The 27,052-nt window shown below is 45.6% G+C and overlaps 15 protein-coding genes across 15 annotated transcripts; 1 reads left to right on the top strand and 14 right to left on the bottom strand.

Moving 5' to 3' along the window:
* Positions 1–289: 289 nt before the first annotated feature.
* Positions 290–1,639, bottom strand: TbgDal_V1800 (protoheme IX farnesyltransferase, putative; the record flags this gene model as incomplete). Its single annotated transcript, XM_011775027.1, has 1 exon — positions 290–1,639. The coding sequence occupies one exon, from the start codon at positions 1,637–1,639 to the stop codon at positions 290–292; it is 1,350 nt and encodes a 449-aa protein (XP_011773329.1).
* Positions 1,640–2,286: 647 nt separating this feature from the next.
* TbgDal_V1790 (vacuolar proton translocating ATPase subunit A,putative) lies at positions 2,287–4,638 on the bottom strand (the record flags this gene model as incomplete). Its single annotated transcript, XM_011775026.1, has 1 exon — positions 2,287–4,638. One exon carries the CDS (start codon positions 4,636–4,638, stop codon positions 2,287–2,289), a length of 2,352 nt encoding a protein of 783 aa, XP_011773328.1.
* A 913-nt stretch (positions 4,639–5,551) lies between these two features.
* TbgDal_V1780 (hypothetical protein, conserved) lies at positions 5,552–6,970 on the bottom strand (the record flags this gene model as incomplete). Its single annotated transcript, XM_011775025.1, has 1 exon — positions 5,552–6,970. One exon carries the CDS (start codon positions 6,968–6,970, stop codon positions 5,552–5,554), a length of 1,419 nt encoding a protein of 472 aa, XP_011773327.1.
* A 573-nt stretch (positions 6,971–7,543) lies between these two features.
* TbgDal_V1770 (hypothetical protein, conserved) lies at positions 7,544–8,317 on the bottom strand (the record flags this gene model as incomplete). Its single annotated transcript, XM_011775024.1, has 1 exon — positions 7,544–8,317. The coding sequence occupies one exon, from the start codon at positions 8,315–8,317 to the stop codon at positions 7,544–7,546; it is 774 nt and encodes a 257-aa protein (XP_011773326.1).
* Positions 8,318–8,891: 574 nt separating this feature from the next.
* On the bottom strand, positions 8,892–9,539 carry TbgDal_V1760 (hypothetical protein, conserved; the record flags this gene model as incomplete). The annotated part of the gene is made up of 1 exon (XM_011775023.1): positions 8,892–9,539. The coding sequence occupies one exon, from the start codon at positions 9,537–9,539 to the stop codon at positions 8,892–8,894; it is 648 nt and encodes a 215-aa protein (XP_011773325.1).
* Positions 9,540–9,840: 301 nt separating this feature from the next.
* TbgDal_V1750 (hypothetical protein, unlikely) lies at positions 9,841–10,206 on the bottom strand (the record flags this gene model as incomplete). Its single annotated transcript, XM_011775022.1, has 1 exon — positions 9,841–10,206. One exon carries the CDS (start codon positions 10,204–10,206, stop codon positions 9,841–9,843), a length of 366 nt encoding a protein of 121 aa, XP_011773324.1.
* A 2,057-nt stretch (positions 10,207–12,263) lies between these two features.
* TbgDal_V1740 (hypothetical protein, conserved) lies at positions 12,264–13,985 on the bottom strand (the record flags this gene model as incomplete). Its single annotated transcript, XM_011775021.1, has 1 exon — positions 12,264–13,985. One exon carries the CDS (start codon positions 13,983–13,985, stop codon positions 12,264–12,266), a length of 1,722 nt encoding a protein of 573 aa, XP_011773323.1.
* A 782-nt stretch (positions 13,986–14,767) lies between these two features.
* On the bottom strand, positions 14,768–16,498 carry TbgDal_V1730 (hypothetical protein, conserved; the record flags this gene model as incomplete). Its single annotated transcript, XM_011775020.1, has 1 exon — positions 14,768–16,498. One exon carries the CDS (start codon positions 16,496–16,498, stop codon positions 14,768–14,770), a length of 1,731 nt encoding a protein of 576 aa, XP_011773322.1.
* Positions 16,499–17,061: 563 nt separating this feature from the next.
* On the bottom strand, positions 17,062–18,108 carry TbgDal_V1720 (hypothetical protein, conserved; the record flags this gene model as incomplete). Its single annotated transcript, XM_011775019.1, has 1 exon — positions 17,062–18,108. One exon carries the CDS (start codon positions 18,106–18,108, stop codon positions 17,062–17,064), a length of 1,047 nt encoding a protein of 348 aa, XP_011773321.1.
* A 641-nt stretch (positions 18,109–18,749) lies between these two features.
* Positions 18,750–19,064, top strand: TbgDal_V1710 (hypothetical protein, unlikely; the record flags this gene model as incomplete). The annotated part of the gene is made up of 1 exon (XM_011775018.1): positions 18,750–19,064. One exon carries the CDS (start codon positions 18,750–18,752, stop codon positions 19,062–19,064), a length of 315 nt encoding a protein of 104 aa, XP_011773320.1.
* A 21-nt stretch (positions 19,065–19,085) lies between these two features.
* On the bottom strand, positions 19,086–20,537 carry TbgDal_V1700 (T. brucei spp.-specific protein; the record flags this gene model as incomplete). The annotated part of the gene is made up of 1 exon (XM_011775017.1): positions 19,086–20,537. One exon carries the CDS (start codon positions 20,535–20,537, stop codon positions 19,086–19,088), a length of 1,452 nt encoding a protein of 483 aa, XP_011773319.1.
* A 912-nt stretch (positions 20,538–21,449) lies between these two features.
* TbgDal_V1690 (T. brucei spp.-specific protein) lies at positions 21,450–22,016 on the bottom strand (the record flags this gene model as incomplete). The annotated part of the gene is made up of 1 exon (XM_011775016.1): positions 21,450–22,016. One exon carries the CDS (start codon positions 22,014–22,016, stop codon positions 21,450–21,452), a length of 567 nt encoding a protein of 188 aa, XP_011773318.1.
* A 1,318-nt stretch (positions 22,017–23,334) lies between these two features.
* On the bottom strand, positions 23,335–24,270 carry TbgDal_V1680 (T. brucei spp.-specific protein; the record flags this gene model as incomplete). Its single annotated transcript, XM_011775015.1, has 1 exon — positions 23,335–24,270. The coding sequence occupies one exon, from the start codon at positions 24,268–24,270 to the stop codon at positions 23,335–23,337; it is 936 nt and encodes a 311-aa protein (XP_011773317.1).
* Positions 24,271–24,913: 643 nt separating this feature from the next.
* On the bottom strand, positions 24,914–25,843 carry TbgDal_V1670 (Csl4p homologue, putative; the record flags this gene model as incomplete). The annotated part of the gene is made up of 1 exon (XM_011775014.1): positions 24,914–25,843. One exon carries the CDS (start codon positions 25,841–25,843, stop codon positions 24,914–24,916), a length of 930 nt encoding a protein of 309 aa, XP_011773316.1.
* An 804-nt stretch (positions 25,844–26,647) lies between these two features.
* TbgDal_V1660 (hypothetical protein, unlikely) lies at positions 26,648–26,950 on the bottom strand (the record flags this gene model as incomplete). Its single annotated transcript, XM_011775013.1, has 1 exon — positions 26,648–26,950. The coding sequence occupies one exon, from the start codon at positions 26,948–26,950 to the stop codon at positions 26,648–26,650; it is 303 nt and encodes a 100-aa protein (XP_011773315.1).
* Between the last annotated feature and the right edge of the window lie 102 nt (positions 26,951–27,052).

Here is a 27,052-nt window from a genome sequence, read left to right as displayed (position 1 = left end):
ATTGCTGGTGTTCCTATTCCATCCCCCACCTCAACGACACCCCGCGAGGTTAAACGTACATAACAACCAAAACATGATTGTAATGTTTACACACATACACATACACATACATGTACGCTTCATTGACATTCCCACAGCGAAACTTGGAAACTTTTGTTCCCCCGTTTCCGCCGGTCTCGCCACACCATTTCCTTCCTATATTATCTGCCACTATTCCCCAACTTTCTCTAACTCCACTACCGAGCCGTGAAGGCAAACTACGCTTTGGGAGAGGTAAGGCACCGGAGCCCTACAATGCAACAGCAGTGAAGTGCTGAAACAGGGTCGTCGTCCGCTTCACAGGTTCCAAATGATTCAGCATCAGCACGGCGAGTACGACGGAGAGGTACATGTAGGAAAACACAAAACAACCCCTGCAGTGCCGCTTTGGGTCCGAGTGAAATAACAGTGCCTTGTAAATCATAACGGCATTCGCAGCAGCCACCACCGGGTAGTACCAACCCTCAGCTGCCATGTTGATAAGTGCGGGGCCGGCAAGAGTTATGAAAGCCATCATAACAGACAACAATACAGCGTAGAAAGAAGCCCTCCACGGGTTATAAAACGCCAGCATTTTGTACCCAGCAGCCTCGTAGTCACGACGGCAATGAAAACTAAGTCCCATAAAATGTGGTATTTGCCAGACGAGCAGCAACGAACCCAGCAGATAAGCGGGGCCCGTTATGGTGCCGGTGGCTGCAATTCCTCCCATTAGCGGCGGAATACCGCCAACGATGGAACCCACCCACGTATTGATGGCGGACACGCGCTTCAGTGGGGTGTACGCGGCCACGTACAGCAGCCAGTTGAAGGCCCCGAGCGCAGAGGCCGCTGGGCTGACGGAACCTAAAATACAGGAGCCGGAGAGTAACTCCACGGCACACAAAATGGTAGCACTTCTGCGTGATATGAGCCCCATTGGAAGGGGCCGCCGGCAGGTTCGTTTCATCATCCTGTCATATTCCACCTCAATAATCTGATTGGCTGTATTGGCAGAACAGCACTGTAGAAGCGTACCGACCGTTACCGCAACCATTACCAACGGGCTGGTACCGCCACAAATCACGTAACCACCCAATGCCGTGGCCGTCACAAAGGCTGAAAGCTTCAGCTTGCCCAACTGTGTTACGACATCTCTAACTTGTACTGATTGGCCAAGTTGCTCCTTCTCGATAGGGCAACTGAGGTGTGGAGCCGTCCCAATCATTGGGCAACCGCGTGATTCACCCACAACCGTTGGCGTTTGAAGCGGCCTTTGCAGCTTAGGTGATAAGGGACACTTTGTAACAGGGCTCGAGGTGCTTTGGAAAGCTAACGGACTGTTGCGCCGGGGACGCGGGCAGCGGAGGAGTACGCGGCGCATCATTTCAATAGGTTGAACCCGGTGTCCCCTCTGAGGGCTGCTGCCACATATATATTTATATATAACACAGAGCATGAAAACGCACATGGGCCAGGAACGAGAAAGGAAAAAAAGTGAGTAGAAAGGAGAAGGGTTGTGATGAGGAATGGTAAGGAACAACGACCAAACAAACACCTTGACACGCACCACCTCATCGTGTGTGCATGTGGGTGGGTGGCTGTATGTAAACCAACACATTGTATTGATTTATTACTATCATTATTTGTCATCACTCGCATCCACGCAAGTTCGTTGTGTTTCTCGCACTCCTCTCCTTTGTTGTTTTACAGCAACAATGAATCACAAAAATACAGGTAGGCAACAAGCAACAGCAAAGCACACAGGTGCACACCTCCGAATTGGTTGAAGGAGCTCCAAACCCTCTCCACCATGGTCCCAGTATTTCCTTATCATCACCAGTGAATCAACTCTTCTTTGTTCTTCTATCCCTCAAACCAAAAGCAACACACATTTCGGAATATCACTTTCCTTTCCCTCTCCTCATCCTCCTCCTCCTCCAAACACACATACACACACACACCTCCTCTAACCACAGTTGTTCATAGCAAATTTTTTTTAGTAGCAACCCCTCCACACCACGGGGAGTCAGTTCGTACGTTTTGTTGAATATAAAGAGCATTAGCACAGGAAGAGCATTCCCTTCCCAAAGGCACGGACACATTCTCCTCCTCCTCTCTCTTTTGTAGCTCGATCGCCTGTTTCGTAATCCATCCGCTCTCTTTTTCTTCCACATTTACGCATTCTCTTTGCATTGGACGTGTTCACCTCCTCCCTCACAGACCCCGAAACCTCACCTAAATAACGAGGTCGCTGCGATGCGAGGTTTAGTCCAATTCCTTCAGCACTTCAGCAATGTTGAATGGGGTGAACGGATACCCATCAGCAGCGTAGAATTTATTGTTGAACTCTACCCAGTGCAAACGGAGGGCGTGCAGAAAGGCGGAAAGAGACTCCATGCCGAGAAGGACGGCCACCGTCGCGCACATCCACACGCAAAGGCCGAAGAAGACGAAAATGCCCGAGCCTTTGTCCATATCCAACGCCATAAGAAATGTAAAGCTCCAGAAGACCTCAGAAAGCTGCGAGTGGGCAAGCGAGAGGGCCCACAGACGAAGGTACGACGCGGTGTTAGACACACAACCAAGTACATACTCAATAGTGTGAATAACCTGATGGATAACAACTTCACTAAAGTCAAATTTCTCATCTTCCTCGTAGTCATCCTCACTGCCTTCATGGCGTTCATCCTCATTCCTACGGGCCAGTGCCTGCAGCCGCATTTTACGCTCGTGCTCCTTCTTTTCATGCATTGGTATGGCACAGAGAAGAATCGGCACCATTGCAAAGGCAATTAGAAGAAGCAATACTTGGACAAACTCCTGACCTTTATACAGCGGTACACTCACCGTTCCTGGCTGGAGAAAAAAGTTTGTCATTGTTTCAAGCAGTGATGGCGCTTCACTAGTACGTTGGTCCCAATTCGTGCACCACTTGATGATTATGAGAACGCACATGTAGCCAAAGGTGCACAGAAGGAAGACGATTTCAGGAACGAAGCGGAACCAAATTTGAATCCTGTCCCCAAAGTAAATGTGGTTCATCAGAGACAGAATTACACCGGCAACCATCTGGACAACACCGATGATGACAGAGCACTTCATCTTTACAGAGTTGTAGAACTCTAGCTTGTTTTCCGTCTCTGCCCACGCTGAGTCAATGCCAAAGATAACACTTCTCGCTGGCGTGACCCCGCTCGGGGACGAAGGTTGCATATCGCCCTCTTGTGTGTTACCATTCAGTGGTGGCCACTGATAACCGGAGCGAAACGTGTCTACCGAGAAGCCGAAGAAGTCGTTGTATAAAAACCCAACATAAATAGCGAATAACCCCATGAGCAGCAGTAAATATCTACCATCAAATATCATGGCAAATATTTCGTTAAGTTTCCTCCCTTCCCAGTCCTTCTCCTTGATAAGCAGGAACGCAGCGAAGAGGGTGAGCATAACTCCATGCCCAATGTCACCGTACATGATACCGAAAAGATAGGGAAAAGTCACAATGGTGAGCACGCCTGGGTTGACCTCTTTGTAACGGGCCATACCGTAGCTGTCAACAATACTTTGGAAGCATACTGTGAACTTGTTGGTGAAGAAGCACGTTGGACGTTTTTCTTTTGTTGAAATTTCCTCAACAATAGTTAGCACCTGGGCGCCGCTCAGGTACTCCGCCTCCTGCAGGGATGCGCGTATCCGGTCAAGGGAGCGCACAGGGGCCCAACCTTTAGCAACCGCTGTGGATCCACTGAATTTTAACATGTTCATCGTGGAGAAGACTGACTTCTCCACAGCAACCGTCTGCCTCCACTGGCACACGTTGTGTGATATGGAAGTAAGTAGATGCCGTTGGCGCAGCAAAGACTGCTGCAACGTATGCTTCATCGTTTCTAGCTGTGAGTTGAGAGTATCACGCATGTACTGCAATCGCTCGGTACTCTCAGCATATGGATAGAGTGAAGCTCCATTCACCTCGCTGATTCGCTTTAAACTCTCCCACAACCGTGGGGTAGCGAAGTAAACACCAAACACACATTTCTGAACCATCCGTTCCTTTTCTCCCTCAGAAAAGGGAGTTGTGATCTCATCGGTGTGCAACACAGAGTTCCCGCGGGTAATGCGGTACACCAAGCGCTCCAATGTAGCGATACGGTCCTTTGGAATAACACCCGTGAGAAGATTGAGCCCTGGGCTTTGCCTAATACCACTTCCAAACTCGCGACTAAGCACCTCAAGATGTTCCTGCGTGCGATTACTTTCCTCAAGCAGCGACTGGTACTGCCCATTCAACTCACGAAGTTCCCCCTCGTACTCATCAATTTTGTGCTCCAACGCGAACAATGATTCTCTTCCAATGGCTTCCGTAGAGACGCATGTAAGACCTGCCTTCTCAATTTCATCATGAAGGTACCGTAGCTTCCGCTCCATGCCATCACAGCGCCGGACCTCTTGCACGAAATCTCGCTGGAAGGCGCTCACGTCACTGTTGAGGTCGATGAACTGAAAGGCGGCGAGTTGCCCAAGTTTCAGCACTGAATCATGAGCCGTCTCACGCTGCATCGTCAACCGCAGCAGTGTCATGTCCTCTGAGCGCCATAAGCCACTAGCAGCTTCACTTGACATGATGAGTGAGGAAACTTGCGTGTATTCGTACTCCTGACTAACTTTGTTCCTTGCTGGTGACGCCTTAGTTACTCTCTCCCCTACCCCTTCTTCCCGTATATCCCTTTCCTTCCTACCGCTCCGTATGTGTGTGAGTTCGTGTATAACTGGCTAATAAACAAGTAAATAGGTAAAAATATTTTAGGGAAGTAGCAACAAAATGGAAAAAAAAATGAAAATAATAATAATAATAGTAATAAACACGGTACAAAGTGATAATAGAAAGGAAGGAGGAAAAAAAAAAACAGCACTGCAGAGCGTTTTCGAATTACCTGGAGAAACGACCGCATACTTTTTTGTTCTTCGACATTTCCACACCCCCAAACCGTAATTCTCCCCTTTTCACAATTTACACATGTATACAGTAATTTATGCGTACATCCACTTTGTTTATTCAAAACGGAAATAGGGTCTATCTTACTCGGAAGTAAGGAAAGGGAAAGAGGTGAAAACACGCACCAGATGTGCGCTGCAACAAAGGAAATGGGTCATGCGCGGGCACCAAATGAATAGGTTAAACAAATAATCAATTCACATAAAATTAAATAGAGGCATATTCATGTTTGCACAGAAACATAAAGAAAAAGGGAAGAGACTCTCGTGCACAGCAATAACCCAGTTAAGCAAGAGGAGAAAAAGGCAATCATCTGTATTAAAGAAGCGAACGCATATGGTCGTTTCGGTGTTCTGTGGTTTTAAAAGAGTCCGTCCAGGGCTGTAAAAAAAGAAAAAAAAGATCACTCGAATAACTCAAAACGGACAAGTACACCACACCGCTGCCAGAAGTGTAGTCGCGGACAACACATGCTTGCATGTGCTCGAGACACCGAAATGACAAACGAAAGACAAAACAAAAAACAAAGGAAAGATGGCGTCACCTGCGGTGAGAGTGAAGGGGGCGGATAAGCGTCCGCCGCACAGCGCCTTCAGTCTGCAACGCCTCCAAGCGCAGTTGTAGTGACGGATCCAGCCGTAGTTGTGTTAACACCCGACACACGCCAACAGGTTGCCGTAACTCCACTTCACCGCGGCAGTCTCTCAGCGCCTCCGTTGCCTTCCGCAGCTCCGCGGCCAAAGTGGGATCCAACCGGCCTCCACCTCCGCTGTTGCTCGCCTTTAAGGCAATGGACTCCACCCGCTCAACCCGAAGTTCAGGCGGAATGACAGCCCGCAGGTACATCTCATCCGATTGCATGAAGAAACCCACGAAGAGAGAAGATGGAAATGCCAGCTGATGAGGCGGATTGAGAAGTGGCTGCTGCGTTCGGAGGAGCAATGCGTCCCCACGTAACTCCGTAGCGAGGTGATGTAACCATTCCCCCGGACTTCGAGTATAACCACCCAGTGACTCGCAACCACGCAGCACCCATGCCTCACCATATAGATGAGCATCATCTACCACATCAGCGTTAACAATACCACTGGCTGTTAAGACCAGCTCCTGTGTTGTATGGTACTCCCGTTCATACTCGGAAGAACACACGCGTCCACCGCAAAATACAAGAGTGTTCCTCTCCTCCACGTCGTTGGTGTCTTCCAAATCCTTGGCTGCACAGCAACGGCCAGGAATGGTAAAGTATGTTCTGTTTGCAATGCACGGTACAGTGTAGCGGCCATAACGCAACGACACCTGCACCAATGGAAGCACTGGTGAAAGTGCTGTTGCAAGTGCCTGTTGAAGCCCCGTTCGGATACACGCAGGTGCTATGGGACAGCGAATGGAACGGGTGGCGGGGGTTAATGCAAGAGATGTTGTTGTAAAGGCCGTGGCGTCAAGATGGATGGACACCCATCTATCATTCAAAAAGGGTAGTGCAGCAGGTACCGTGGAATGTACCAAATTGCTAAAGTCACCAATCGTAGTAAAGGTTGTGAAGAAGATTAAGCTATGGTGCTGCAACTTATCCGATGAGTAGTTCTTATGTTGCCGCTGAAGGATACCCACAACATGGCGGTCCGTGTCACGCGATGGACTTCGAACGGGGGTCAGCTCGGACAGAGAACGTACGACGTCAAACACATTGCTGCTTCCCCCACAGGTACTCTTGTCAGCGTTAATAATACCTGTTTTCTTTGTATTGTCGCGATCACAGGCAGAGTCGTACACAGGAAGCAGCGAAGTGCCAGAGGTTGCCATAAGCCTCAAGGAATACGGTTGCTTCTGAGAAAGGTTGGAGAGTGCAATAGCGAACAAGTTTCCCACAGTTGTGATGAAAACCTCCCTGGATGAGTCGAAGAGCTCCCAGTCAGTATAGCGGAGGTCAAAAACAACTGTGACAGTGTCGCACGACATGAAATTTTTTATTAAAAAAAAGTGAAAGTGATTGTCTTCCTACGTGTGATGACGGGGGAAAGGATTAAAATGAAGTAAATGAAAGAAGACGCATGAACCTCGCCGCAGAAGTGGGCCTAAGTGCCTGTGTGTTTTAATTGTTGTCCCATAGTGTTCGTCGATGAAAACGAATTTGCAACTCCAAATACACGCACACAAATGCACACAACGTACGTGCATGAAAAGATAAACGCCCGCTTACTGGATAACAACCAACAACAAACCAAAGCAGGGACGTCACAAGCCCTAGTCGCTGTTTTTAACACGCGTGAAGGACAAGAACTCATCCACATGCCGAGCCGCAACACTGAGAAACTCACAGATTTTCAAACACACTCTTTCTCGCAAGCACTTTTCTTCCAACCATGGTGCGACTTGGGGGAGAAGGGAAAAAAAAAAAAATAGCGAAACTCGACCAAAAAACGTCCACAAGAAGAAATCATTCAACAAACCACGCAAACACGAGTGCACACACGCACACATAGGGAGAAAAGAATACCCGAAACAAAGCAATATCACACACGAAACGGATGCCTACTTTGCTGCTCCATCCTTTGGTGGATAATAGCGCTGACCAAACAGACCGGTTCCCACACGTACAACTGTTGATCCCATACGGATGGCATTTGTATAGTCACCACTCATTCCCATGGACAGCGCAAGTGTTGTGGCATCGAGGTTGAGTGCCGCTGCCACCTCCTCCCGGCATCGCAACAGACATTCAAAGTTCTCTGGCCTACTCGTGTAGTCCGGCATACCTATAGTCATCAAACCCGTTAGCCGTAAGTTTGGGCACTTTGTTGAAATGTGGCGGGCGAGTTCAACTGTTGCACTACCCGGCTCCACACCACTCTTTGTGGTTTCGCCACTGGTGTTTACCTGAACGTAAACATCAAGCGGTCGCCCACCACGGTACGAGACACAACCGCTATCGAGTTTCTGAGCAAGTGATTCGCTGTCGACAGTTTGCACAATTTGAAGCCCACTGACGCCTGAGAGGAGTTCCTTCACCTTATTGCTTTGCAGATGCCCAATGAAATGCCAGTGGATATCACCGGGGAGCACCGCCGCCTTCTCCACAACTTCCTGCACGTAATTTTCTCCAAAATCACGGTGACCACAGTCATACAAAGCCTGCAAGCATGCTGGCGATTTCGTTTTACTCACGGCAACAAGTTTCACAGCGCGGTCAGCGGACCCCCCGCCTGCACCTTCGGCTGCTGCTTCCCGAATACATTTCTGCACTTCACGGTAGTTTTCGGCAATAACCTCAGCTGGTGGTTCGCTGCCGATATCGTAGCGTGACATGGTCCCACGCACCAGAAGCAATGTTAACCTCCGCAGTGTGAAATGTCACTTTATTCAAATACACACGAAAAACACCTTTGTCCTAAACGTGGACGTCTTAGCGTGTTTGTGAAGATAAGGGCGAGGGTGAGTAAATATACGACACACGAAAATGAAAGAAGAAAAAATGAAGTTGAAGCGAGACAGTTGGAAGTGGGGTGGAAATGGGGGAGGAGAGCCCTCACACACGGAGCTATCATGTAGATTCGAACAATAAATAGATTGCATCCCCACTAAGATTCTTGTTACCCGTGATTCACGCACAAACGTTCCAAAAGTAGCGGAACCTTATGCGCGTTATGTATCTATATTCATATTTATAAATCTGTGCGTGTGTATGTGTGTGTGTAACGGTAAGCTCGTATGCAAACCAAAAATTGGGCCAGGCAAGCGCGGCGAACATCACATAAACGCAGCCGCACCACTTCCCCATAAATCGTGCCAAACTTCGATCAACTCTTCCTTGCTTCATCAGCATGACAAGGCACATCACAAACAACCTCTGGCATCCAATGGTCTCGGGGCGCAACAAGGTCTATTCCGTTCGCACAACCTTAGAAGGGGGTTCATCATCATCTTCGCTGTCAGATTCACTTCCATCATCTTCACATTCCTCGCCAATAACAAACGACTGGAAGCTTTCATCATCATCATCATCACCATCTTCTTCGTCACTGCTATCCTCATCCGTGTCCAGAACCGCCACTTCCCTACCGTCCTTTGACATGGAATCCAGTACTGACAGTTTTGGAAACAGTTCAAACACTTCAGCACGGCGAGAACAATCATACGCATTATTATTCGCAGCATCGAGTACTTCGACGTTTGGGAAAGCGGTAGCGAGTCGCTCCATCTCGCTCCACTGATTAATTTTGTTATTGGCAATAAACAGTTTCCGCATGGTGGGATACACAGGAAGGGTCTCATCCGCTGAAACGGTAATATTGTTGTCACTTACGTCAAGCATTCGCAGCGACTTCAGCGTGTCTAAAGGTATCGCCAAAAGGGTTTTCAACTTTGGTTTCATGGAGACAAGAGTGAGGTGCGAAAGAGCTGTAAAACACGCAATACGCTCAGGAAGTAACGGCACATCACTTAATGAAATGTTGGTTACATCCTCCTGTGGGATATTAAGTGTCTGTTGCTCAATGCGAAGCGCTGCCGTTTTCTTGAGAAGCTCCATCAACAGGTGCCTTCAGGTGACCCTTCAATAAAATAAATGGGATTTAAAAAGAAAAAAAGAGAAAAAAGATGGAAAGCTCAGTAAAGCAGGAAGAAGAGGATGCAAAAAGGGATACTTGGTAAAAGAAAATACGCATGGAAGGAGAAAAAAATAAAATAAAAAAAAGAGATCAGAGGGTAAAGCTTTGGTATCATCATCAGCTGACAGGAGACCCCTCACAGCCAAAAAAGACGTGTAAGGGACACGGGCTGAACCCATTGCCCGGTATGGAAACTCCGGTTACATATACACCCCGTTTTACCTACAAGCAGTCCACACACATGCGAACACACAAATACACACACATATATACACACACATATATATACACGAAAACAAAAAAAAGACAGAAAATAATGATAATAGCAATAATAATAATAATAATAACTTTAGGAAAAAAAACAAACAAACAACAAAGCGGATAGCGCCCTGGTAGAATAGCAGTGTTAGCGAAAACGTAAAGAAGGAAAAAGAAAATGAGGGACAAATTGGCATGGCCCATATAAACCCTTGAATAATCCGCACCACCACCACCACCACCACCACTACCACCATCATATATTTCATGCGCCTTCCGTTCTTTTATCTTTTCGCATCTGCCAACCACATCATAATGCTTACCTTCCATAGCGGTTGGCGAAGCAAGTCACAACACTTTTTCTTTTTCCCCCTTTTTCATCTTTCCTCCCTCGACCCCCCCCCTTTTTTTTTTTGCTTTGTTCCCTTTTCTTTTTTTTTTAAAAAAAAAACAAAAAAAGATCTTTTTTTCATTTTATTGTTATTACCTCATCCCTTCCACCGCCTCCACCCTTAACAACAATAACCCTAACAATAACAATAACAATAACAACGAAATAATAAAAAAAAAAAGAAAGTCAGACCTTTCATCCCCTTTGCATATTAATTCGTCACCACCACAAACAAAACAAAAAAAAAACATCATCCCCACACCTTCTCTCATTTCCTCTCCCCATTCTTCCTTCACTTTCATGCGTTGCATAAGTAATGCCCGGAAAATGCAAATACTTTAAATAATAAAATAAAATAAAAGCAACAAATTTCTCCTCAAGCTTCTTCCTTTTCTTTTATTTCCCTTTCTTTTGTTTTATTTTATTTTATTTTATCCCGTCCCCTTTAATTATTTCCCTTTGCAATCTCCTTAATTATTGCATTTTATTATTCATCACAAACACACACATTCATACTCACACTCACACATATATACATGTGCCTCTCTCCTTCCATATCTCTTTTATATCTGCCTTTCCACATCACACAGGGGAGACAAAATAAAAAATAAAAATAAAAGACCCAGTGAGAAATGTGAGAGTGTGAAAAGGCGGGGAAAAAAACAAAAACACACACACACACAAAAGCACACAAAACAAACAAAACACAGAAACTCAAGTTTTTGGTTTGGAAGAAGTCAGCTCTGTGATTGCTGCGAATACTACGGTGAGAGAACCCCGCTTACTGCAACGAATATATGCAGCAGTAATAAAAATACATTTAAAAACAACAATATTTCCCTTAATTTTATTCATTTGTTCCCATCCATCAATTTCATATACACGCGCATGCAGGTATAAATATGTCTATACAAAAACACACGCGTGTGCACATATGCATATATATATATATATATATATAAATAAATATATATATATATATATATATATATATGTACGTGCGGCAGCAGAAAATAAACCAAACTCAAAAAACACCACAACAACAAACAAACAAACCAGCCAACAACAACAACAATAATAATATTAATAATAATATTTAAAATTATAATTATCTAAAAACGAAAAAAAAAAAAGTTGAATCCCAGAACGACAACAATAAAAAAAAACGGGGAAAAGGAAAATGAAAAGGAAAAAACCTGCCTCAACACACGACTTTCTCATTAAAACATCACATCATACCAATCCGTCTTCCCTTTTCTTATCTTGTTGGTGCTTTTCTCTATCTTCTTCTTTTTTCCCTTTTTTCTATTTGCCTCATCCTTCTTTCTTTTCTCTTTCTTTTCAAAAAAAAAAAAAGAAGAAAAAACTTTCAATTACTCCTCTTCTCTACCCATTCCTCCACAAACACAAACACAAACACGTCTGATTTTGCTTCACTCATATAAATGATGGAGCAAACAAAAAAAAACAAAAAAAGATATGTTGTACCCTTCACATTTTATATTCGCACATGTGTGCGCAAGTGAAAAAAAAAAAAGAAAGGAATGGACTCATAACTCAAATAAAAAAAAATGGGGTGGAGAAAAGAGAAAGAGAAAGAGAGAGAGAGAGAGAAAGAAAGACACACATAACCGAAAAGGAGGAAAAAAAAAAGAAGAAGAGAGTGAGAATGAATAAACGAATGAATGAGTGAGTGATTGAGCTAATAGAACTAAAGAAAGAAAAAGAAAAGAAACGAATAAAACACAAACCACTGCAGAAATGAAAGGGGTAAAAAAAAAATGACCAAGCCACCCGCCCAAAACACACACATACGTTTTTCCCTTCGTTTCGTTTCTTTTGCTTCTTTTTTTTTTTCGTTTCGTTACGAGCCACAAAGGTAAAAGAAGGAAAGAAGGAAGGAAGAAGAGAGTGCTGTATACATATACATATATATATATATATATATATATAATTTATTTATTTATTTCGGATAATCCGTACATAATGCCCATCATCAGTACAATTCTTGATACTCCAACTTGTGCAAATCATGGAAGGGTGTGCACAAGGCGAGGCTGTTTCGAAGGTGTTGGGCGTTAATAACATCGACAACCCAATTTTTCTCGCGGTGTGCACTAATAATTTCACCCAACGCCTTCGTGCCGTCAAAATCCACGCGGTTGACAAGAGCCATATCGAGAACAAGTCGCCTCTTCAGCCCAGAAGGCGTGGACTCACAAAAGGTGATACTTCGCTCAAATATGGTATTTTTCATGATTTCCGCATTAATAAAAAGAAGAGACTCCTGCGGTCGAACAATAAGGACACGGAACATAACGGGTTCCGGGCGGTGTGGTGAGGCAAATGTCTCATCCTCCTCTTCAAATAAAACCTCCGCCTCCTGTGAATCAGAATAGTTCAGAAGTACACTGATAAAGACACCAACAACAAGTCCAACGAACGTATCGGTAAGTACGCACGCGGCGCATGTAATGATGGTCGAATACAAATTTGCCGTATCAACCACATGCAATATGTGCAAGTCGTGCAAGTCCACCAGTTTATATGCCACCACCATGAGGATTGCCGCAACGGTGGCCATGGGAATATCACGGAATAGTGGCAATAACACACTACATAATAAAGCCACAGCCATGCATGAAATAACCCCGGCAACACGAGAAAAGGCGCTGGAATGAATCATTAACGCTGTGCGCGCCAACGCCGCGGTGGAGGGAATACCGCCAACTAACGAGCTCATCAGATTCGCCATAGCCAGGCCAAATGTATCTCGGGCCCCCGAGTAATTGAGGTAAGACTTATCATCCACGTGATTGTTTGCAATAATGGAGCTAATGAGGGTTTCTATAAGTGCCACAATGGCTATACCAAAACCGTACAACACTGTTTTGAAATCAAAGTAGTCCGCCTCAATCAGTGTGTGCAACGGCTGAAAAGAGAAGAAGTTCAGTGAAAGGTTGGGATATTTTGACCCAAGAAGCACCAAACTACCAGAAGGCAATATCCTCGCCATAGCTATGCCCAACATGGTAAACACGATCTGCCAGGGGATTTTATTGTACCGCTTCGAGAGTATGAGTAGAGGTAAGATTGTGGAGAGAAACAGCAACGTGTCGGGTATGCTAATGGTGTCGATTCTTCTGTAATCTTCCTTAAGCTTCTCCACCAGTGACTCGTGCGGTGTCACGTTCTTCAAGCCTAAGGCTGATGGAATTTGTCCAACAGCGATAACTATGGCAACGCCACAACCAAATCCATGCGCCACACCGGAGCTCACGTAGCGCAGGAGACGGTTGACACGCAAAAGGAAGAAAAGAAATATCCACAACGCGGCTTGCAACGCCAGTGGTGAAAGAACCCCGGGGCCACGAGCGGCAACCATTGAGGCGAGAAGGCCACTGAGCGCACCGGTTGGTCCGACAACGTTGAAATGCGAAGATCCCACAATAGTGGCCACCGTCCCTGCCCATACGCAACTCACTATTCCCTGCTCAGGTGTGGCACCGCTGCCAATGGCGAGTGCAATACTCAATGGGACGTTGACAAGCGCCACTGTCAAACCTGCTCTCGCATTGGAGGAAAAGTTGTGGAAGAGGGGCTTGTGACGCGGCATAAATATCCATTCCAGCCATGTATGCTGCGGCTCTAGGTTCTCACCGAGGGCAGTCTTGGGGTTCCCAAAGACATCCACCGGCCGCACGAAACAAGACACCATCCTCTATAGTCTTTAAGAAGATTTAAAAAAAAAACGTGCAAGTTACACAACGTATCTTACCTTAGTCACCTTTTTGCTCTTTCTTGTCTTTTTTAATATATTTTTTTTCCTTGTTATTCACCAAAATATTAGAAACATGGGAGAATATATGAGCAAAACAACACATACACAAAACAAAAACGTATACGCACATAATTGTGTGCTGACTAGAAAATATTAATGTAACGTCACAGGAGCTGTAGTAACAAATGGAATCGCAATCCACTAATGCCCAACAGATTACGCCTCCCTTTCCGCACAGCGTTTCCTTCAACATACTCTTCTCAGTTTCATCCTCCTCCTTTTGCTAAACAATAACCTTTCTCGCTGCATCAATGTTATTCACTACCTTTCCCGCACCGCCTCCCTTTCCCCGTTTCTTTCATTTATAACAAAAAAAAAACATTTCTTTATTTATCACACAACACAAAATTTAGGCACGCACCAAGAGAGAAAAAGAATGAAGAATGAAACAATGGGACCGGAGGGAGACAGAAAGAGAAAGAGAAAAAGAAAGAGGGAGGGGAGAGGAAAACGGTAGTGCGGTGATTTATCTTCAACGGCAAAACCGCATTAAAAGGTGCCGAGACAATGTGTTGTAAGAGAGAAAGCACACACCCAACATAAATCACAACACTGACAATGACACCTAGAGAAAGATGAAGATAAATGAACGAAAAGTATACAGCAGAAAAACAAAATCAGCGTTTGATAAATGAAGGGTTAAGGGCGAAAAGAACTTCCTACGATGCGTTAATAGTGTTCCACCATCCCCGTCCCGCCGAATCCCTGTCAAAACTCACGTAGTACTCCTGTTCACTCTCAAGTTTCGCCAACTGGGCGCATTCATCGGAATCCTTCTCACTCCACTGCACATCGTTGTTAATGTCAAGCAGCCGCACTTCTTCACGCACAACAATGTGTGGTTCCCCATTCTCGCGCCGCACCTCGTACTGATGAAAGATGCGCACGTCACGAATCCAAATGCGGTAGTGATCGATACGTATAAAGTGGCGATGAAGGATGAAGAAGGCCGTGGGCATAGCTCGGATTCGAACAGAACTCTTCACCACACCGTGGTCGTGCAGGTCATCTTCCAACATGTCAAAGTTGTGAAAGAAGAGAATGGGAAGCGTACGATCTCTCAACAGATCCCAGTTTAAGCCAGGCATCGTGGGCTCCAGCGGCTTCAACGTACAAGAGCTTTTGTCAAAGCCAAAAAAGTCGTTTCGCCATGCCCAGTCAACCTTCGCATCAAACACCGCGTATGGGGTGCGCTTCCACGTTTCAGAGACGGGAATAACAAGCTGAGGAACGGTGGTTTCGCGATAAGACTCAGTTTTGTAATATGCAGCGGCTGCACGTAACAGATCTTTCAGGGAGAAACTCAAAAGTGGAACTTTACCATGGCGGGCGACAGGTGTGATATGGAGAGTGTTGAAGGGGAATTGTAGCTCTGGTATGGAGCCAATGCCAAGCTCCTCCTCGTATTGCTTTAGTTCCTCTTGTGTCAATATCCGCGTGAAGTCGGTCGCCTCAAATTCCCACCCGCTAATATCCACCGACCAGCGTCTCGGTGACGCCTGTACTAATGGCCGGCCCTCCTCTAACGAAGCTTCGCGTTGTCCCTGTACCGCGTGGTTTGATAAAGGCATGATGGTGGCCGCGGACAACTTACAGCTTGGGGGTAATGTCACTGCCTTCGCAGCCAGCCCAGAGGCACAAAGGGCGGCAACAGCTGATCCTGTAAGGCAAACCTTGTCTTTGATGTTCTTGTCGGTGCCGTCGTTAGATGGTAATACCGACGGTTGGGTTTCAGATCCGGCACCCACATTAGCGGTCGGCTTCTCAGGCGCACTGGGGCCAGTACCCGCTAGAGGCGTTTGTGTGCAAAATTGATGAAAGACGGAGAAGTCAACGTGCCTCGCTACAATTTCTGCTACTTCCTGCAGTCCCTGTGCATCCACATCGTCAAAGAAGTTCAGCTGCGTGCTGTCCACATCTATGATACCTACGACTTCCCCCGTTGCCGACTTGATTGGGACCACAATCTCAGAGTTTGAAGCCGAGTCGCAGGCAATGTGGCCCGGAAATTCATGGACATCGGAAACGACAAGCGTCTTCGCCTGCTGTGCCGCCGTCCCAGAAACACCGCGACCCATTTTTATTTCCGTGCAGGCCGGCCGACCCTGAAAAGGACCCAACGCCAGAAGCTCCGGGCCGTGCATGAGATAAAACCCGAGCCAATTGACGGGTGGCGACTGCAAGACGGCCTCGGGGTTTGCGTGTCGATTCAATCCATAGAAAAGTGACGCCGCAACGTTACTGAGGTTAATTATTGCGTTGGCGGCAGGTGCCAAACGTTTACTGGGGAACTCAACAATGCCTTGCACCTCCTTCACGAGACGAGAATAAAACGTCACTTTGTCACTGCGGCCCCCCGTCGGGGTGCTAGCTCCAACACTTTCGGTCATTTACTGTAAGCGAATCACAACAACGTATTAATCAAGTAAAATGGTAACTATAATGGTGATGATGGTAACAGTGATAATTGGTCGATATATCCTCCCTATAATGTGTTTTTCGCAAATTCTTCCTTTAGTTTCGCAGCCTTCCTATTTCAGACTCTGTCTCCCTCTCCCCCCCCCTTTTTTTATGTTTCTACGGGTGCTCAATAATCTCACCACGAGGGCGGGTCGGAACTCACTTTCTCCACGTTACTGCCGGAAAGATACGTCGGACGAAAAAGTAAAGGGAAAAAATTAGTGATAAAAAGAGGGCAGGAAGTGGGTGATAGCCAAAATCACAAAAATAAATGGACGTTGTATACTCAACAGAAGGGGAGCAACATGTTTCAAAAGATTTGATGTGCGATACGAACTGTAATGGGATAAATGGGAAGGGGTGTCGCGACCCTGCGCTCAAAGAACGGTAAACGAAGATTTCCTCCACACACACACACACATATATATATATATATATATACATACGCACGCACGCACGCACATTCGCGGCATTTCCCCCTCCGGTGTGAACCTCAAAGCAACTCCAACGGAATTCGGAGCGAGTGACTTAACTCACGGCCGTGAAGCTCACGCGGGATGACGGCTTCTTGCATGCACGTTTCTCCATACAGCCGGTGCAAATGCATGAGTGGGTACCGTCCCACCGATAGTTGCAGCGCCGTCTGGGGGTGCTGCTCACTCGCACATCCCGCGACAGCAGCGAAGGGTTTTTGAAGCAATGGAAACAACTCATCCACGTGCCACCACTCGTCAGGCCACGTCCGCTGAGCGGACTCCCGAGCCAAAACAAAGCGGTTTTTGGATTCTCGCATAATAAATATATCAACAAAATAGCCATACCTTAGGCATGAACTACCAACGCCAGGCAAAGACGGTGAAGGGAAAGGGGGCGGTAGCAGACGGCTATACACCTTATACCCAAAGAGTGGCACATACTCAAGTACCAGATTGCCGCCGTTGTTTCCATCATTCTTCTCAACTTCATTACTGCTACTTTCGCTTGAGTACTCAGAGTTGCAATCACCACTATTGTCATCACTACCATGGGCGCACGGGTATTTGAAGGCAGATCGGAGCTTCAACTCATCTTCGACGGAGATTGCCAAATCCACATCGTCATCCCACGGAATAATGCATCCATGCCGTACGGCCCCAAGTAACGTGCCTCCTGCAGCCCAATAACGAATACCTGCCTGCTGGAACACATCAATAACTTCCTGCAGTAATCCATGCATGGCTATCCGCATGGGAGCAGGCACCACAAGGCGCTTCATCAAGTGACTGTTTGCTAACGGACATCTCAAAATGTAATCGCCATCGTCTGAAGGAGTCAACTCATCTAAAAACAAGTCGAGCTGAATTGGTGCGGTGCCTGCACTGCAACTCCCTTGAAGGCGTGCCTGTACAAACTGAGAGTAAACAACTTGCGCTGTGGGAGAACCGCTCGTGTCAAGTCGCTCAAACAATTTGTTCTCTGTTGCAGTCGGGAACCAGCGCCATGGTGGGGCAGAATTGCGTCGTGCTAAGTGAAATAACAATTGTTGAGCATTTAGTGGCATAGAATTGGCTACTCAAATCTATGGGGACGGGATCGAGGCTCTCCTGCGTTGTACCGATGCCTTCTGTTGGCTGAAATACAACGACGTCGGGGTCAATGCAGGCAGTAATGTTGAGCAGAAGACAGGAAAAGTGAATGAACGAATGAATAAGCATCAACAAATCTACAAAGGCATTTGTTAACACACAAAATTACAAAGCATAGGTGTTCATTGAAGAGGAAAGGGGGGAATAAAAGACACACAAACATATATATATATATATATGCGTGCTGCACTATAAAAACGCGAAAGGTAAAGTACATCTTCCCACGGTTGCCATTAGAGCAACATCTCCCTTCTTTCACCATTCAGTTCTCACAACAGAAAAAAAAGGAGCAAAGAAAAAGGGAGGAAGAAGAACAGGCCGCCCCGGCAAACTCATATATATATATATATATATACAAATATTCTTTATGCTTTAAAACGCAGCGGCGGAAATGGGCTAAGATTAGGGGAGATCAGACATTAAGTTGGATTGATACATGCACGCCTTCACCCGCCTATACATCTTCGAAACAACAGTAGCCACCACACCAAATATAATCAGCACTATTTGAAACAAGCATGCGCGGAAACCGAAATGAGAAAGTAATGGAAGCAATATGAAGAGATGCTTTCTTTTTTTCTTTTCTGTCTTTACCGCACACACTAGCAAACACGAGGACACAAAGACACACACGTATATAAATAAAAAAAAAACATACGTACCTTTCTCACAATCCAACTATCCTCTTCCACACGCACATGTGAATGTGTATGAGCGTTTGTGGATTATTTATTCTTTCCTTTTCACATTTCACACCACGTCCCTCCCTCTTTTGTCCTACTTCCTTCTTTTTTTTTTCTCTCTCTCTCTTCTTCTTCCCCTCTTTCTCTTTCGTTCCTTTGCGTTACTTTTGCTTTTGCTTTTGCTTTAATTTACCTTGCTGTCACTATGTCTAGATTGGTGGGAATCGTTGCCGGGGCAACAGCGGCACGTCCTTGTAACGCTCCGGTTTTGCCCGCTCTAAGTTCTCTATTTCCCTCTTGATTCTCTCTGCATGCACCTTCTCCTTCTCTTGCTCAGCAGTCAGCGCTGTCTTCATTGCCATTCGCACCTCCTCCTTCTCTGCATTGCGCCGTTGCACCTGAGACTCGAGGTACTTTTGGTTTTCCTTTGCCACTGCAAAACGTTGCGCTCGCTCCATTGCATCAATATCAGCCAACCCCGCAATCATATTACGGAACTCTTGTCTCTCTACTTCAGCTCTCTCTACTGCCTCCTTCTCCTGTTGCCGTTTGTCCAGAACCTGCTGCCGGCGTACGATAAGTACATTACGCAGGAGTTTACGCCGTTTCTCCTCATCCGCACGCCAGTGGGCCTCGCGCTTTTCCCACACCTTGTTGTTCTCCTCCTCCCACAGTTTGTCTAAGTTTTCCATATCCTCCTTGCGCTGGTTCATCTGCCTCTCAACTTCCTTCAGATGCAACCTGGCATTCGCACGCAGCTCATGTTTACGCCGTTTTTCCTCCTGCTCTTGCTCCGCCAATTCTGCCAGCATTCGGTCAAGCACTTCCCTGTCTTCCTTTTGGAGTCGTTCATATTCCTGCCGCCGCGCAGTGCGCAACTGCTCGTTGAATTCACTCATCTCCTTTGCGAGTGCTGCTCGGGCGATGCGGGCTTCCATCTTCTTCTGAGCCTCCGCCGCTCTCTCCTCCTCTACAGCACGACAGAAGGCTTCATTCTCTTTCTTAACCTCCAGTTGGTGTTGTTCCGCCCGCATTTTATTCCCCTCTACTTGTGCCGCTAGCGCCTTTACAACAGCCTGCTTTCGTATGTAATCCTCCTCTAAGTCCTTCTGAGCTCGCTCATTCGCAAGCCGATTCTCCTCAACCCGTTGTTGCGCAAAGAATTCCTCCTCCCGCTGCTGCTCCTCCTTGCGTCTCTCTGCTAATGCAAGTTGTTCAAAGCGGGCATTAGCAACTTGCATGACCCTCAAACGACTCTCCGCAAGGCGAAGGCAATCAATCTTTTCACGAAAGAGACGTTCATGCCGCTTCTGAGCATCCACACGAAGGTGATGCTGCTGTTGGGCCCGCAGTTCGCGCGCTTTCCGAATAAGCCGATCACGTCGCTGCTCATCCGTCTCTGTGAGATTATTTAACATCGCCTCATGTTCTTCCTTCTCTCGTAGGAGCATTGCAGCAAGCCGTTGACGGCGGGCGACGAGGGCATCATCGTGTTTGGCACGCACAAGATCGAGGCGTCGCATTAAATCTTTTTGTTCATAAACCTTCTCACTCCGTGTCTCAAAGTTAGCAGCCAATCGCATACGCTTCTCCACAGCTTGGGCCTGTTCACGAGCGCGCTGCTCCTCCTCTCGCTGTCGCCGGATTGCAACGTGAGCCATCTTTTTTTTTTTTTAACAAAGAAAAAAAAAACTTTCGCCTCAGTTTAAATGGCGCAAGAATTTAATATAGATCTGATGTTTACACACAAGGGGCGAGGTGAAATGAGTGAAAATTGTAACCTTACCACTAAATATATCTTGGGGGCGGGGTTAGTGAGTGTGAAGCACCTCTTTTTTTTTCCTTTTCCTTCCTTTCCTTTCTTTTTTCTTTTTTTCTTTTTTTTTTAAAAAACTCTATTTATGTAATGTTCTTTCTTTTTTTGTGTGTTATTTTGTTGCTGTTGTTGGTTCCAGTTTTTCCACACACACACACCTTTCAACTGGGTTGAGGTGTTCCTTTTTTTTTTGCGGAATCGTGAAGTGTCTAATGGAACCCCGCGCACCGTCAGCGTACGTGTCCCAGCCAGATGTGGCACACGGTTTTATATAAATATTTTATATCACCACTTTTTTTGTTTTGTTTTTCGCTTCACCTAAAAAACTTCCAAAGAGCGCACAATAAGCAAATGGAAGGCAAAAAAAAAAAAAAAGAAGATGCGTTTTCTTTTGTTCTTCCTCATTATTTTATTTTTTTTTTTTTGAGAGGGGAAAAAAAAATGAGGTTTACAACATATATTCTCAAGTGCAACAAAGTGGGAAATTAAAAATCCCGTGTTTTTTCTCAACAGAATACACTTCAGCAGGGGTAAAGAAAAACAACGACGACAACGACAACAAAAGCACAAATGTGTAATGCACGCATCACATAAACATGTAATATATATATATATATATATACATCACGATACATATATATATATATGTGTGTGCAAGTGCCCATTGCACTTCAACATGATATATATGGTACAGCTTCCGCTTCATAAGAATTAAAGCAGGAGAGCAAAGGAAGAAAATAAAATAAAATAAAATGAATCAGATGCTCACCTTCTGTAACAGCAATTTGAGCTCTAATGCAGCGAGTTCTGCCTCTTGTAACGCCGCTTCAGTTTCTGCCTTCTCACGCCGCTGCTTCTGAAGTTCTTCACGTATGGATGAAACCACCGTATCCTTCTCCATAAAAAGCGGTTCTTGTTTAATTTCGAGCGGTGGAAGTCCATTAGGACAGAAGGGACTCAACAATGGCGGCCTAACAACCAGTGGAGGTTGTTTTAATATATTTTCCCTTCTCGCCTTCAGTAGTTTCTCATCCTCCATTCTAATCTCCTCACGACGCTTTTCACGTAACGCCGCTTCAGAGAAAAGTATTGCATCTAAAACCTCAACAGGTTGGGTAAATTGCATCGGGATGAGTGGAGACTCACATGTGCATGTGTCATCATGCGTATCTTCTACAATAAGTGTTGTTGCAGCAGAACTTGTAAGAACAGTTGAATTGGCACCAATACGAAGCATCTGCTCTTCATGTTTTAATCCTCCAGTACCACATGACAAACGGTAAACACTGCCGCAGCAATTGGAGCTACCCGCGACGGGCATCATTTTGATGCCCTTTAAAAAAAAAAAAAACTAGTAAATAAATGTATGTATATATTTATTTACTAATTTATTTATCTATTTATACCTCGATTTGTTGTAACAAAGGGGAAGGCAATTAATTTTTTAAAAAAAAACAAAGAAAATGTTTTGATTTACACAACAAAGCAAAAGGAGATATATGGAAGAAAACGAAATTGTCCTTTTTTTTTTTTGGCATTGGAGGAGCCACAACAACACACGGGCACAAGGTGCACCAATGACAGTCGAAGCACAAAGCGAAACAACAACTAAAAAATAAGTATGTAAATATATTAATATATTTATTTATTTATTTATTTATTTTGTGTGTGTGTGTGTGTGTGTGTGTGTGTATTTTCAATAATAATAATAATAAAATGAAGGCGACAACTTTGGAATCAAGCACCCTTTCCCCCTCTCACGCATAATAATAATAATAATTATTATTATTATTTAAAAAAAAAAAAAAGACGGTGCGAACTCTCCCTTACCTTCATGCACGCCGCATGGTGACGGCCAGACGCCTCTTCTTGCCTTTCTTTTCCTTTATTCATGTTCCTTTCTTATCCGTTTTATAATTTTCTTTTTTTTTCGCTTCGTTTCGTTGTTTCCTTCAAAAAAAAAAAAAAAAGTATTCTCCGCGTCCTCACATTTTAATTCCCATCAACGACATCGTGTGACGTGATGAAGTTTTTTTTTTCTTTACGCGCATCCCCAGTCCGCCCATTTTTTTTTTTATTTCTATTTCCGGTGTGTAGTAGAAGCAGCAAAAAGAAAAAAAAGAAAAAAACGGATGGAGAAGCATTGAAATAAATGAAAAGCAGCTAATTCCCCTCCAACCGCTGCGTGAGTTGTTCCAATTGCTCAAGTGTGCCGCGCCGTTGAAAATACAAACAAAAAAAATATAGATGGTGACGGAAAGACAGAAAAAGAAGGGGCATGGGAAAAGGAAAAGAAAAGAAAAGGTAAAAAAAAAAAGGGAGAGAAAGGGTATGAAAAGAATCCTGCGCAGTCAAGGCGCTGTGAATTCCGTACTTCATGCTATTGTCATACCTTTCCCCTGAATCACTTTTGGTGTCACAAAATGCCATGTTTTTTCCCCCCCCCCTCTCTCCCCCTCCCCTCTATTATTCACAACTTTTTCCCTTTTATTTGTCTTGTGTGCCGCCAGCTCGTATCACATTTTCGCTGTTGGGGTCGCAGCTGTAGTCGTTATTCTGCACCATTTGTTTTTCTTTATATAAATAAATAAATATATGTATATATATATATTCCCCCCCCCTACCCTCTTCTTCATCTGTTCTTACTGTTTCGCCTTGCGCTCTGCTCGTTTCTTAATGCTTTCGTGCATTGCCAACATCTTTTCACCACGCAAAGACTCGGGCAAGAGACGGGCGATGGCTTCGATGATAATGTGGTTTCGGTGGCCGGCGGTGCGGTTCACAACACCGAGTTGATTCAACGTTTGACGCGCCATGGCAGCCGCGCCTACGGTAAGGAACGTTTCCTTCGGTGCCCGGGTGCTTGCGCCTTGCGTCATTCTGCTGACAACAAGATTTGGTGTCACAACCAAAACATCCACACCAAACTTCTTGAGTTCGTAGAAAAGGGCATCGCCAAATGAAACGTTAAATGCCTTCGTGCCGGCGTACGTTGCGAGCAGAGGCGCTGGAGTAACTGCAGAGAAGGAACCGAGCAGCACAATTCCACCGGCACGGCGGGCCTTCATCCGCGGCGCAAAGAACTTTGTCATTCGTGTGGTGGCCTCACAGTTGACCTTAATGATACGCAAGTCATCCACCAAATCCGCTTCATCAAAGTAGTTGGCGTAAGTGTAATTCACACCGACGTTGTTAACCAGTAGCCCAACCGCTAGCGAATCCAATTTCGCAAAAAGCATTTTGTACTCCGCCTCACCAGCGGTTGCAAAGTCGAAAGCGATGGAGTGCCCCCTTGTGCCGCATTTCTCAATTTCGGCTACCACCTCGTCCAGCTTTGATTGTGTGCGGGAGATGACGCAAACATTAAAGCCACGATTGGCGAGGTCAAGTGCCACTGCCCGACCAATACCTTCCGTCCCACCAGTTACGACTGCCCAATCTCCAGCTTTGGAGTAGCGACGTTTGAGGTCGTGGCCGGTACTGAAGAAAGTTAAATGTACAAACTGAACCACGCGGTAGAGGCCAATAGCTGCTACCATGGCACCGAGCAACGACAGCAAAGTGCAGTCAAATAACATTTCAGTAGTGGGTAGACGCAAATAGCTGTAGAGGAATAAACAGAATTGTAGAGTTACTTGAAGGGTTGCAGTACTGCTATCGGATGGTATAACTTCCCTGGGATATCTTCACGCCTCAGTTCTTCTCCTGATGACAGGGTGATACAACCTTCGTTATGAACGAGTCTCTCTTGTATATGCACTTAATGAAATAGAGAAAACTTTGAAAATTCACTACTTTTATCTTTGTCAACTTTGTTTATGATAATTAAAAAAAAAAAACGTCCACACCGATCCTACAGCAACAAATGGCAAACGAAACATGCACGAAAAGAAGGAACAATTATATAAAAGAAATGCACAAAAAAAACGATAGGGTTAGCAGCAGCAGCGTCATTCATACATTTGTGTTTATGCGACCATATATTTACGACCTGGTTTAGATTCTCCACCCACACCTTTTACCCATCAAAGTTGATGCATGCAGCAGCCACCATAACAGAGCCGAAAGGAAAAGGCATCCCGTCTTCTCTGATCACCCTTCCCTCCCTTATACAAAAATGTACCAACCCGTGTAACCGAGTTGTTAAAATTCACCACTGCTGCATCAAACACGCCAGTGCGTATGCACACGTACGCACAAGACGAAGAGATGACAAGTCACTTAGACTAACCGAATTAGCGGGCACCACCGGCGGTGCAAATTACCGCTTAGTGGGCACTTCATCATGTCGCGACACTCGGGAATGTGCCGCAATCGCACGCGCCTCTCGCGACCGTTGCTGTTCAACACTGTGAAGGCCTCCACAACACCACAATGCTCAGCTACAGTACTCAGTTGGTACTGCCGCACATCCGACTGTGACAACACCGTTGCAACCACCACATCACCATCCTGAAAAGCATCAGCAGGTGGCGGTGGTGACAGTTGATCCTTTCGGGGCTTGAAGGGGCGAATGTCCTCCATCCGAATAACACCTCGAAAACCACCCAGTGCCCCGCCACCACCACCGTTGCTACCACTGTTACTGCACCACGTTCCGTTTACGGCTATGATCTCGCCATACGCGAAGGAGCGGGATACGCGGACGACACGCAGATGAACATTATCTCCCATACGGGGCCCGAATACTGATGTCGAAATCCACAATGACTTTGGCGCAGTCGACACCGCAGTTGAGGCCGGTGTTTCGCTCACTGATGAAGTTGCTTCCCCCGGCGTTGACAAACGTGGCGTAGCCGAGTCTCCACACGTACCCGCGTCCTTTAAAGCGTTAAGCGACACCACTTCAATTGTCGTGGCATCGCGGGCCCTTTTTGTCGGCTGCCGTACCGAAACGACATTGCCACTCCACTGCACAATGCCCAGAAGTGTCGTAATGATTTGGCTTGACACCGCACCATCAGGCTTGGAAACGACACGAGAATAGCATCCGGTCCCAGCAATAATGGCATCGTCAGCATGATTACCAGCACTAACAGCTCCGGTATCGGATGCAGCCACCACTATGGTGCCTATTGCATCATAGATGTCAGTAGCATACAAAACATCTCCTGGTGATACGCACTTACCAGTCTTTACTATGACTGCCATTCCCTTTCCCTATAGATTCCTCTTTGTTGCTTGGTCCAGTCTGGCTTTCCTTCCTCCCCTTTCTTTTTTGTTTTGTCCTTTTCCCACTCCCTCTTTTCTTTCCTTTTCCACTTCAAACTGTTTCAGTTGAACCTTTGTTCCACTTTGTACGTGTGAGGAATGAATGCTCCGACAAATGTATATATTTATAGTTTACCCCCTTTCGTTCTTACAAGAGCCCGTCAGGTATTTCCTCCTCCCCGCTGGTGCTGTTTCTTTTCCTCCAGCAGACGAACACTCACTTTCTTCCGCTACTATTACCGCTTGTTTGAGATTAAGTGCACCCCAATTTACGAATAGCAACGGTGGAAACGAGAAGTAGAAAAAGTACGAGAGAAGAAATGAAATAGAAAACGAGTGCAAACACACATGTGTGCGTGTGTCATCTTCTTAACTGTTCGATACAACTATTATGATCATGATTTTTCGTAATCAATTGTTAATGAAGTTTATCAGTAGTAGAGGTAGTAACAGGAGTAGTGCGGCGGAGTACGAGCACACTTCCAAAAAAACGTACTGACGTAGAGCACTACAAAAGTAATGCCAAGGAAGAAAAGCACCGGAAGAAATAATAATAATACAAAATGAAACACTCCTCTTCGCCATGATCCACTAATAACGCCAGCTTCACTCTTTGTGCATAGCGTGGCCCCTGGAAGATGCGAAACAAACGGAGGTAACAAAACAAAAGAACAAACAAACAAACAAAATAATAATTAAAGAGAATAAGATTTCTTAATTTAATTAATAAAAGTCAAATCGAAACTATAAATAAGGGGCAGCGGGGACATATAAAGCGTTAGCACCGACATCACTCCTCGGCTCCTCAGAGGTTGGCAAAGCGTAGGCGCGTCGCCTCTCGACTATTTTTTCTGCCAGTCGCCGCACGTGCGCCCGTTCTGTTGGCAGGAATCGCCAAACTGAAAGCCTGTACGAAAGCAACAGCAACAGCACAGTGATGGCTAAATAGCGGTAGACGGGAACGTAAATGATCACGAAACCCAAATAACTTAAGAGCATCAAGGCTGAAATCACACCGACCAGCGAGACGCAAGTGGAGCAAAACATTTCGCTGTTTTGTGTTAATGTGTGAGTGTCTGCGTTCGAGTGGAGTAGCGCGGTTCGACGCAGTGGTGACTTTCGTTGTTGTTTTTAATGGGGTTAGATCGC

The sequence above is a fragment of the Trypanosoma brucei genome, chromosome 5 (assembly GCF_000210295.1).
Source record: "Trypanosoma brucei gambiense DAL972 chromosome 5, complete sequence".
Classification (NCBI taxonomy): domain Eukaryota; phylum Euglenozoa; class Kinetoplastea; order Trypanosomatida; family Trypanosomatidae; genus Trypanosoma; species Trypanosoma brucei.
Note: the sequence above shows the minus strand (reverse complement) of the source record. Positions and strands in the feature narration are given on the sequence as shown.